The 12,347-nt window shown below is 43.6% G+C and overlaps 1 protein-coding gene across 9 annotated transcripts in view; it reads left to right on the plus strand.

Moving 5' to 3' along the window:
- TIAM2 (TIAM Rac1 associated GEF 2) overlaps positions 1-12,347 on the plus strand; it is a 272,290-nt gene that overhangs the window by 144,006 nt on the left and 115,937 nt on the right. For all 9 annotated transcript variants that reach the window (XR_012433556.1, XM_045390320.3, XM_045390326.3 and 6 more), the window contains one exon: positions 5,317-5,752. Coding sequence is in view for 8 of the 9 variants with exons in the window: in XM_045390320.3 (XP_045246255.2) it covers positions 5,317-5,752 (436 nt within the window). In the remaining variant the exon portion in view is untranslated. The remainder of the gene's footprint in view (positions 1-5,316; positions 5,753-12,347) is intronic.

Here is a 12,347-nt window from a genome sequence, read left to right on the forward strand (position 1 = left end):
TGTGCACCACCATGCCCGGCTAATTTTTGTATTTTTAGTAGAGACAGGGTTTCACCATGTTGGCCAGGCTGGTCTGAAACTCTTGACCTCGGGTAATCCTCCTGCCACGGCCTCCCAACGTGCTGGGATTACAAGCATGAGTCACCACGTCCGGCCTCTGTGTGTAATCTTCACCTCCTCATGGAGATAGCTAACGGCATCCTGAAAATATCTTGTACCTAAGTGCATGTAATAGAAAAATATATATACTGATAAAACTGATAAAATAAGAATCGTGTATATACTTCTGTATCATGGCGTGTAGAGTTTGACTGGGGGAGCAAAGCGGCTTATCCACCAGGAAGAAAAGTGATAGTTTGCCTTTTTAGGTAACTAGAGGCGATTGCTAGATTTTCAGTTTCTTGTTGTTTTGTTACATGTTTTTATTTTTTATTTGTAGAGGGGAGAAGCTTCTTTTAAAATTACTCTGTATAAATACTGGAGTTGAAGGGAATTTGTGTGGGCAATTAGTCTCTAGCAAAATTGCATCCTAGATAGACAGAAAATTATAAAATTATATTAATTATATGGAGATTTAGGGGTGGAAAATAATATAACTTTTTTGAGTAGATTGCTTCAGATTTAAAAGTTTGACATTCATTACTTCCTTCTGATGCATAGCGTGTCTGCCTCCACCACCCGCTCCTGTGCTGGGCTTGGGTTCTCCCTCCTCCTCCTTCACACAGAGATGAAGAACAGACGATCAGCATCCTGTTTTCAGGACCTCTTCATGTCCCTGAATACATTGTAGTCATTTGTATAGTGATTTTACTCCTGGATCATCACTTTTTCAGACTAAACCACGAAATAGTAGAGATTTCCTTGACTCTTTTCTCTCAGTTCCCATTTCCTAAACAACTGATCCCAGCTGAGCATAATGGAAGACGCAGCTTCTGCTTACTCGAGGGCGGCAGTCCCAGGTGGACAACGTCCACACCTTTTTGATTCAAGTGTCATAGTGCCGACCTGTGTTCAGCTGTCACCTACTGTGTCCCCTAGTTGGTGGTGGCATCGAGCCAATGATCTGCATCTCTTATGTGCACTCAGTGTGTTGCTCATCTGTGTATGTGGCCTGGCTACACGTGGCTCTGCGAAGCCTCCTGCAGTGTCAGTTCCCACTCGGTTCAGAAGTAGACCAGTTGCCGCTGTGTATGAATCATTCTATCATGGGCAGAGTGACCCTCCTTGCCTCTCCTGCCCACGGGAACTGGGTCTCCTTCAATTCTGCATTGTCCAAAAACTTAACTCTGAACTGTGTGCCTGTAGAGTTAAAAACAAACTGGTTAGGGCTGGGCGCGGTGGCTCACGCCTGTCATCCCAGCACTTTGGGAGGTTGAGGCAGGCGGATCACTGGAGGTCAGGAGTTCGAGACAAACCTGGCCAACTTGGCGAAATCCCATCTCTAATGAAAATTAGCTGGGCATGCTGGCATGTGCCTGTTAGTCCCACCACTTGGGAGGCAAAGGCAGGAGAATGGCTTGAACCCAGGAGGTAGAGGTTGCAGTGAGCTGAGATCATGCCAGTGCACTCCAGCCTGGGCAACAGAGTGAGACTCCATCTCAACAACAAACAAACAAACAAACAAACAAGCAAACCAACAAACTGGTTAGAATCAAAGAATTAGAATTTTATTATTTATTTTATTTTGTGAGACAGAGTCTAGCTCTGTTAAAAAAAAGTACCTTCTTAGCAAATTTTAATCATAGAATATATTATTATTCACTGTAGTCACCATAATTGACCTTAGCGCTCCAGAACTCATTCCTCCTGCAAAGCTGAAGCTTTGTACCCTTTGAGCAGCACCTTCCCATTTCCCTCTCTTGCCCCTGGCAACCACCATTGTACTCTCTGCTTTGATGATTTGGACTATTTCATATTCCACGTGTAAGTGGAATCTTGCAGTACATGTCTTTCTGTAGAAGTGACATCTCTGAGTTTTTATTCTTTTTTTTTTTTTTTTTTGAGATGGAGTCTCACTCTTGTTGCCCAGGCTGGAGTGCAATGGCGCCATGTCGGCTCACTCAAGCGATTCTCCTGCCTCAGCATCTGAGTAGCTGGGATTACAGGCGTGCGTCACCACGCCCGGCTAATTTTGTGTTTTTAGTAGAGACAGGGTTCTCCACGTTGGTCAGGCTGGTCTTGAACTCCCGACCTCAGGTGATCCGCCTGCCTCGGCCTCACAAAGTGCAGGGATAACTGGTGTGAGCCACTGCGCCTGGCCTAAGTTTTTCCTCTTGAGTCTTTACTCATCTCCACTCCGCTGTACTGCCCTGGTCATCAAGTTACATTAGTCCTTGTTTCTGATTATTCGATTTGGTGGAAGTGAAGTCATTTGTATGGAAATGGAAATCATATGATTTGTGTATATATATAGCAGCCACCTTAGTTTCATCTACGTAACACAGTGATTAAGAATTCTTGCTGAACCTATTTAAAGACGTTCTATATTTTTTAAAGGCTCTTTTTTATTAGCCTGAAAATTAGTCACTGGCTATTAGGATTCTAGATAAAAAGATTTAGAAATTTATTAGAGACTGGGAGAGTTCATACTACGTATAAGAATCAGTTATAAATGCTAAAATGCATTCCCCCCACCCCCGCCATTTCTGACAAAGTAAAATCCTTGCTTTGCTGTGGTTAGATATGTAAAAGTTGCCACTGTAACTTGAGAAGCAGTGTCAAGAGTGTGTGTAGGTCACTCTTAACTTTGGGACTTTTGTGCCTTTCTCTGGCAGAGTTGTGCTTGTTTTGAAGCATTCCATCATGGCCCTGGCAGGGTATCAGAGGTAATTCCAGTGTTTTTGGGTTATGAGTCAGAGGGATATATTTATCGCTGAGATAATGTTAATACTAGCTAGATGAGAAGTGTTTCTTCACCTTTCCTGCCTTAGCCTCCCAAGTAGCTGGGACTACAGGCGCCCGCCACCACACCTGGCTAATTTTTTGTATTTTTAGTAGAGACGGGGTTTTACCATGTTAGCCAGGATAGTCTCGATCTCCTGACCTCATGACCCGCTCACCTCAGCCTCCCAAGTAATCCCTTGCTGGGATTATAGGCGTGAGCCACCGAGCCCAGCCAGGAGTTTTTGAAAAGCAACAAAGTGAGAATTAAAAAAAAAAAAACTCTTAAGTATTTCAAAAGTTTCCTGTCCAAGTGACTCACAGTAGCTGGTTTATTTGCTCTGTTATACATAAGCATCAGTGTATAAATATGACTGGAGATCCTGTGTAAATGGTGACAAATCATATTTCCATTTGTAACATCTGCTTGGGGTGCAGTTGTTCACAGCTCCTGGGTATTTGGAAGTACTCTCCAGTTGTGTGATCATTCTCTTACAAGACAGCAAGTAATTGCAACTTGATTTTTGGATGAAATTTCTGAAAAGGAAACCTCTCTACACAATGTAATATTCAAAATAAGACCTTTAGTCAATGGTCCTTGACCCAGTTTTCCATTATTTTTATTTTAATGCATATGAAAATATAATCGAAAGCCCACTAGCAGCTGAGTAGTCTTGAGTGTGCTTGGCGTCTCTGCAGGGTTATCTTCATTTAAGCCGTAAATGTTGAACGTCAGTGCCTTTTGAGTCAGAAGTTAAGCTCACTTTATGCTGAAAATTTTAATTAATGCCATTTACCAGTGAATAGCCTGTATGCAAATTATTTTTCTTGAGTGACTAGACTTCTAATCCAGATATTAGAGAAATGTCTTCGTGTTTTCAGCTCTGTGCATGGCCAGCTTGATGTTCAATGCACCAGTCCTCACAGGGAGCAACGGTATTATATAAGTATGAATTGTATTTAGAGCTGCCTATGTTTGATTTTTGTGTTGGAATAAATACTACAGTTAAGAATCATGTCTTTGATGTCTCCAGTACCTAGAATAAAATAGGTACTCAGATGAACGGATGCGAATGAATAAATAAGTATATTTTTTCATGAAAGTAATTATCAAATTAAGAAAGAAATATTAATTATGAAAAAAACTGACTGGGCTCGGTGGCTCATGCCTGTAATCCCAGCACTTTGGGAGACCGAGGTGGGTGGATCACCTGAGGATGGGAGTTTGAGACCAGCCTGACCAACATGGAGAAACCCGGTCTCTTCTAAAAATGCAAAATTAGCTGAGCATGGTGGCGCATGCCTGTAATCCCAGCTACTTGGGAGGCTGAGGCAGGAGAATCACTTGAACCTGGGAGGCGGAGGTTGCAGTGAGCTGAGATTGCGCCATTGCACTCCAACCTGAGCAACAAGAGCGAAACTCCATCTCAAAAAAAAAAAAAAAGAAAAAAAAGAAAAAAAAAAAGATATAGTTACTAGCCGGTACCCTTCATAGATAAGGAATCCTAAGTGTATTATTATTATTATTATTATCATTATTATTATTGTTATTTTTGAGATGGAGTTTCGCTCTTGTTGCCGAGGCTAGAGTGCAATGGTGCGAACTCGGTTCACAGCATCCTTCGCCTCCCAGGTTCAGGTGATTCTCTTGCCTCAACCTCCCAAGTAGCTGGGGTTACAGTTGCTCACCGCCATGCCCGGCTAATTTTTGTATTTTTAGTAGAGACAGGGTTTCACCATGTTGGCCAGGCTGGTCTCTAACTCCCGGCCTCAGGTGATCCACCTGCCTCGGCCTCCCAAAGTGCTAGAATTACAGGCATGAGCCACCTTACCACCTATTATTTTTACTATATGAACTGTGAAAATAAGATACTAGAGATCTCAAAGTCTAGAAGTCTAGACCTGGGCACTTGGCCAGAAGCTGGGGACTATAGGGAGAGGAAGAGAAGTTTTTGGGTTTTGTGTAACAATACTGAGTCCCTATCTCCCCCACCCTGCTGGTACTAGTAATTTTCTAGTTTACCTTTCAAATGATCCTGGGGAAAAATAAATTGCAAGAATATGAATTCTTTCCTGGAAGATACTGATTCATGGTTAGCAATGAAGAAGGAAATATCATTCTAGTAATCTTCACTAGTGTGTTGTAAACATACTAATTTCTCGATGCTAAGCATAGGTTAGATTTAGGAGAGCCCTTGGTGTTTTATTTACCTCTTTAGGCGCTAACTCTACTGGATATAAGTTGGCTTAGGCAACCCTATTTTAAAAATTCTTTCTGGTATGAAGACTTGATGGTTAAAGATGTATTTTTGTCATCAGAATCTTGCTTTGCATTATATTATTAGCAGCCACCGGTATTACACTTATGCTGTGTTCAAGAAGGGATGCTTTGGATAGCTGTCAGCTCTGATGGGTGATCTTGTGTGTTTCTCACAGGAGCCGAGGTCCAAGGAGGGCAGTGACTACTTTGACAGTCGCTCTGATGGACTGAATACAGATGTGCAGGGGCCCTCCCAGGCGTCTGCTTTTCTGTGGTCAGGGGGCTCTGCTCAGATCCTGTCTCAGAGAAGTGAATCCACGCATGCAATTGGCAGCGATCCCCTCCGACAGAACATTTATGAGAATTTCATGCGAGAGTTGGAAATGAGCAGGACCAACACTGAGAACATAGAAATGTCTACAGAAACCGCCGAGTCCAGCAGCGAGTCGCTCAGCTCTCTGGAACAGCTGGATCTGCTCTTTGAGAAGGAACAGGGGGTGGTCCGGAAAGCCGGGTGGCTCTTCTTCAAGCCCCTGGTCACTGTGCAGAAGGAAAGGAAGCTCGAGCTGGTGGCACGAAGGAAATGGAAACAGTACTGGGTAACGCTGAAAGGTGAGTGCAGTGTCACCTGCTGAGGCCACTGGGAACCATTTCCTCCAGCCACGTTCTTTCCCAGGAAGTGCCAAGAGTCTAGCATTGATGTGAGTTCACATGAGGGGTTTGACACCGGATCCATGGCCTGCCTTACTGCGGATACTTTCTCACACCTGTGAAATAGGTTTTACCTACTATTCATGTGCATTATGCAGTTCAATAAATAATTATTGGATTTTTTACTTATTTTTATTTTTTTTGAGACAGAGTCTTGCTTTGTTGCCCAGGCTGGAGTGCAATGGCGTGATCTCAGCTCACTGCAAACTCTGCCTCCCAGGCTGAAGCACTTCTCGTGCCTCAGATTGTTACAAGTAGCTGGAATTACAGGTGTGCGCCACCACACTGGCTAATTTTTGTCTAATTTTTAGTAGAGATGGGGATTCATCATGTTGACCAGGCTACCCTCATAACTCCTGACCTCAAGCAGTTTGTTCACCTTGGCCTCCCAAAGTGCTGGGATTACAGGCACGAGCCACCGCACCCGGCCTCATGTAATGATTGGATTTAGTACTTATTGCTTATTTTATAGGTATGCCTGTACTGTCTGTGATAGTTTTGCTGGATTTGGAGAAAAAAAAGTAAATAACCAAAGGTAGTTTAGTTATTTGGAAGGCAGCTTCTGAGTTTCACATTCTGTACATGTTCAGAACTCCAAAGAGGTTTTCTTTCCAGCTTGTGCAACTAAGAATATCATCTGGATTATTGATTTGTCATTCCAGCTTTATGAACAAAGCCTACTTGTTGTCGTCACTAACAAGTGCAGCTGTCTTTTTTTTTTTATTATACTTTAAGTTGTAGGGTACATGTGCACAATGTGCATGCAGGTTTGTTACATAAGTATACGTGTGCCATGTTGGTTTGCTGCACGCATCAACTCATCATTTACATTAGGTATTTCTCCTAATGCTATCCCTACCCCAGCCCCCCACCTCCTGACAGGCCCCGGTGTGTGATGTTCCCCTTCCTGTGTCCAAGTGTTCTCTTTGTTCAGTTCCCACCTATGAGTGAGAACATGCGGTGTTTGGTTTTCTGTCCTTGTGTTAGTTTGTCGAGATTGATGGTTTCCAGCTTCATCCATGTCCCTGCAAAGGACGTGAACTCATCCTTTTTTATGGCTGCATAATATTCCATGGTGTATATGTGCCACGTTTTCTTAATCCAGTCTGTCACTGATGAACCAGCTGTCTTTTTTTAAACATAAAGACAATAGGAGTAAGAATTTGTTTTGTTGAGATGAGAAACGTTTTTTTATAAGCATTGCCATTTAAAAACTATAATTGCCTTGTATAGATTTGAAGAAATCTAAATGTCTCGTGAGGAAGCAAGAAGCTCCAAATCTGTACAGCGCTGATTTATGCAGATGCACACAGAGCTGCCTCGCAGCCTCTGGCATTCTGCACAGCCCCCTGGGACTCTTTGTCAGAGGAGCTGAGTGTGTTGTTCAAAAGCCAGACCTCATCATCAAGTGATGCCCTTCCCTGTCACAGGAGAGAGCAGAAACATCTGCAAATACTACGTGTGCAATGCCCGGTGCCTTCTCAATTACCCCTTTCTAGCTTTTCTTTGCCCCTTATTGAACAGTTGGAGCCCTGCTCCCCCAACCATGGAGGGCAGGCATCATGCTTTGGTTACCACAAGCCCCTCTGGTACCTCTGATAAAAGGGGCAATTGCAAAGGTGTTTCATGTCCAAGTGATACCTTTTCCTAGCAGGCCGGTAGGTGTACAAAGCCCAGGGGCCCAGCATCCCTCACGTACTGCAGTCCTCTTTTCCATCCCTAGATTTGGACGCTTGTAGACATTGTGGCTGGCTGAGGAAGGTAAAGAACGTCCCCAGTTTTTCCATACTGGACCGGCAGATTTCTGTATTGAATGACAGAAACGATTTGGAAAGATGAAATAATGGGTTGAATCTGGCAGGATTAAAATTTAAAGAGATAAGAAAGTTCTGCTTTAAGGTTTAGAAGTCAGATAGCTACCCAAGGGCAGGATAGGGAAATGAGGCTGCCAACTGTTATGAGTGAGGCCAGGCGTGGTGGGTCATGCCTATAATCCCAGCACTGTGGGAGGCCAAGGCGGGTGAATCACCTGAGGTGAGGAGTTTGAGACCAGCCTGGCCAACATGGTGAAACCCCATCTCTACTAAAAATGCAATAATTAGCCTGGCATGATGGCAGGTGCCTGTAATCCCAGCTACTCAGGAGGCTGAGGCTGCAGAATCACTTGAACCTGGGAGGCGGAGGTTGCAGAGAGCCGAGATCATGCCACTGCACTCCAGCCTGGGCGGCAAAAGTGAAACTCCATCTCAAAAACAAACAAAAAACCAAAACAGCATTATGAGTGAAAAAGATGTTGGGGTTTAATGTGTAGGCCATGTGTTTCCAAGGTGATGTGGCTGAAAAAGTAAATGTGATTTCAAAGAGCAAATGTGATCTTTAGCTACCTTATCAGAGATGCACCGTGATCATCAGCTACCTCGTTGGAGATGTCATATGATCATCAGCTGCCTCCTTAGAGATGCTATATCTCTTGCAAAGGAGATGACAGTCTCTTCTTTCTTTGCCCTGGTCAGAGCTGGTCATTTCCCTCCTTGTGGGCACAATATTGCAGGAGATTTGTTAGGAAGTGGGAAATTGATCCCTAAAAGGTTCTCCCGGAGGATCCCTAAATGGTGAGAGAGTGAACATATTCCCTTAAGGGGTGAACGTGTGGGACTGTCTGTGAATCGTAGACGGAAGCTGCCTCCTAGTCACATGATATGAATAGTTAGAACGGATGCACATTACCCCATCATGTGTCATGTATCTACTTTTTAAATGTAAAATTTGTTTCTTAAAATTAATTCTTTGAGAATTTCTTCCCTGCCTGTCTATGGATTTGAAAACCCCCAGTATACATCACCCCAGTGGTAGGGGGCTGGACTGGGGGCCAGGGTGACTCTGTGTGTGTGTGTGTGTGTGTGTGTGTGTGTGTGTGTGTGTGAGGGGGAGAGAGAGAGAGAGAGAGAATATACCACTTTGAGAAGCAGGGCCATAGGTGACGACAAGGAGATTTAGAGCTGTGCCACATGGAGGAGGGCAGAAAGATCTAGGGATATTTAGCGTGGTGAAAATAAGAACTGGGTGGGAGTGAACAGCAGTGTGTAGAAGAGACATTGACTTTATTCTGGGTGTGCAGAGGTTAGAATGGAACTAATAGATGGGAGACAGGCTGATTCTAAATGAATGTAACCACAGTGACAGCCATGGGCACATGGAGAGATACTCCCTTCTTGATTTCTCTGCTACTGACCACATTTGCCCAGAGCCAAGCTGTTGCAGGCTTCTTGAGGGAAACTCAGGCAGATATCACTTAAGGACTGGAAGAGCTGATTGGCAGCTTCCTGTATTTTATCCCAAAAGATAGACCAGGAATTTCTGGCTACCAACTTCAGGGGTAGTGATGGACCTGAGTTGTCACTGAGCAGTGCTAGATTTGTAGTCTTGGCTAGGCCCTGCTTTCCTAGTTTTTTGCTTGGGAAGCACTTCAAGATCCATGGATAAAGGGTGCTTTGTAGTATAAATGTTATCAAGCACACATTTCTTCCTTTCCTTTGCAGCCAAGGCAAGACATGCGATAAAGATGTTTTCCCGCAGCATAACCTTTTCCATGTGGTTTTTTTCTACACCTCTTTCCTCTGGGAATTCTGTATGTTGAATTCTAATTTCTTGGCTTAGAATACAAGTTGTCATGTTTGGACTCACTGTTTGGTTTAATCTTAGTTAAAAACACGTATCTATGTATACACACACAGACATACATTTAAGCCTAATTTTCAATTTATCCTTAAAGTATCCATGTCAATAAATGGGAGACAGTTTTCTGGAGAGAACCGTTATGAACAAGCCATCTGGTTACCTGCCTACCTGGAATGTATAGGTGTGCTAGGAACATAAATGTTTTTCAAGGCTTTAGAGGATGTAATAAATTTTTAACAAGGGTAATTCTGCTTTCCATTTGTCTTTTCCAATGAGTGGGTTTTCATGGAGTTCACTGGGGACTTCCTGGGCTGAAGAGTTGGCAAGATCATTAAACATATCCCTCAAAATGTGCGACAGGCTGAGTGTCCGTGTCAGGAGAGGAGCTCATAAAATAATTTTAGGATACTGGTAATTCTGCCCTGAGATAGGCCAGCAGCAGGGAGGGGAGGTTAAGAGGGTGTCATAGAAAAGGTGCATTTGAGGGAAAACCAAGCCTAATTGTCCTCCTTCCCCTGGGTGAGATTTCTACTAATATTACCTCTCGATTCCTGTGCTGCCATTGCTACGCCAATCTGTTTTCTCTTTCTGCTACCATAGCAAGAACGTCCAGTGTCAATGACCCCTCGAAGCCAAGACTAGTGCTTGGTAGGGACCGGGCAGTGCTGGGGGCCCCCAGCACTGGGGTGAACGGCAGAGGCCTCACTCACATGGATGCAGCTTTCCACTGGCCCCGGTGCCCCCTTAGAGGTGCAGAGTCCCGTGAAGTTGAACTTGGTGTCACAGCGTTAAGATTGATTTCCTGATTTTAAATTCGATAGCCACAAAATTCTGCCTATTGTTTTACTTCCTGGCCTGGCTCTAATGTGAAATGTCCTGTTTTGGTTTCATGCCTCCAAGTTCGTAGTCTGTTATCCACGGCTTGTTAGGTTTGGTGACATTTTGGCATTGGCCCAAGGTTTGCATTCATTTCCTCTAGATGCCACGATTTAAACCATGGCTGTTGGGGTTCCAGTGTTAGGGAAGCTGGGAAGTGAACGTGAACCCATCGGAAAGAATTTGGATGTGGATGCAGCTGGAGCTGCTCTGCACCTTTGCCCTGGTCCTCGGGCCCCGGGTCATGGCTTGTAGCATGTGCAACGGTAGCATCGGATGGCCTTACTTGATGGGAAGACGTGGTTTATTGTGTAACTGCTGCATCAGTGGCTGGAAAAAGATACTGGCCAGGACTGCAAGAAGCAGCTCTGGCTATAAACCTCTTGCTACTTTCCCTGGTTTGTAATATTTGAGTTCCGTCAGCCTGTTAGTTTGGATGAGTTTTATTTGTGGGGAGGAGTAAATGCGCAGTTTCTTGAGATCATAAAGTACCATGGAGGGAGAAAGTACTGTTTCCGAAGTCCAAGTTTGGAGCAGGCATCTTTCTTGGCTTCTGTGTGCCGTTATCAGTTCTATTGTATAAACTTGTTTGTTCATATCAAGACTTATTTTTAAAGGAAGTAATGAAATTGGAGAGACTGAAATCGTTTTTAAAACGTCTGAACTTCTATGAATGAGGATGCAAACACAGTAGGATAAAGTACCGTGAAGTGGAGCCCAGGCATTTGTTTACAGTGAAGGCAGGCTGGTGTTTCTTTCCTGTCAATGCGAAAGGCACTTGCGAAGCACCCGGATGGTGGTCATTGTTATTTGTATGCTGGAGGTTGGCACATGAGAAGTAGTCAAAAAAGTTTATTGGATACAGATTTGAGGGGATAGTTAACCTATACAAGAGGACACATTTGTGAGCATTTTAGAAGCATTAATTTGCTTAAAAATTGTGTCTAATAATTATGCAATTTCTAATTAATGAAACAAACTCATAATAACTTCTACCAGCAATACTTTGTTAGCTCATGAGGGGAAAAATAAGCACTTAAAAGCATAGGTTGCAGTATGTTTAGAGTCATGTTTGAAAATTCAGGCACATTTAGTTTCACTTTTCTGCCTTAGTCTAAGTCATGTTTTCTATTAGTTTCACTTTTCTCCCTTAGCCTAAGTAATGTTTTCTATCACTGTGAGATAAAAGGCAATACTAAAAATTAAGTTATTTTACATCGCATTTGGAGAACAAAGTGGCTACTTTCTCGTAAATGGCAAAGTCCCCGAGGTATGTTCAGTTTCTTGTTCCCATTGATGGTCAGTGGAGTGAGTGAGTGTGGGATTTTCTTTGGCCTCTCACATTGAGATTCTCTAAATAATGTGGTGTTGTGCTTAAGGACGAGGGCTTTGGGGCCAGAGGGTCTGAGTTCACATCCCTGCTGCTCCACGGGGCAGCGGTGGGACCCTTGCAAGTAAATCCATCTCTCGGTTTTCTCATTTTTAGTGTGAAAGGAAAATAAAACCTGGGGACCCCAATTCATGATGCCAGAAGGGAAAAAAAAAATTAAGCCGAAAGCTGAGTCATGCGAGATGCTGCCTTTCCATTTCTTTCTAAGCAGGAGCTACAGATAAAAGGTTAAATATCCCCACAGGTAGCTAGCTACTCTGTGTTCACCTTATCTTATGTGAAGTGCTGATTCACCACCAAGTGCTGGATGATTACGTCATTGACAGTTTCCCTGCCTGCTCCTTTTCCCTTGCGGCAGGTGGATTACCACGCTCTCCCTCTTTCCCCTCCAGCCCACTTTTAATTTTTAAACATTGAGGCCCTCAACATCATCTTTGGAGAAAGGCACAGACCACAGACTGTTTCTGTGATTCTGTGTTCTCTTCCTCCGGACATGTCCATAACTTTGGCAAAATAAACTTCTCAATAGATCGAGACCTGTCCTGGATACTT

The sequence above is a fragment of the Macaca fascicularis genome, chromosome 4, assembly GCF_037993035.2.
Source record: "Macaca fascicularis isolate 582-1 chromosome 4, T2T-MFA8v1.1".
NCBI lineage: Eukaryota > Metazoa > Chordata > Mammalia > Primates > Cercopithecidae > Macaca > Macaca fascicularis.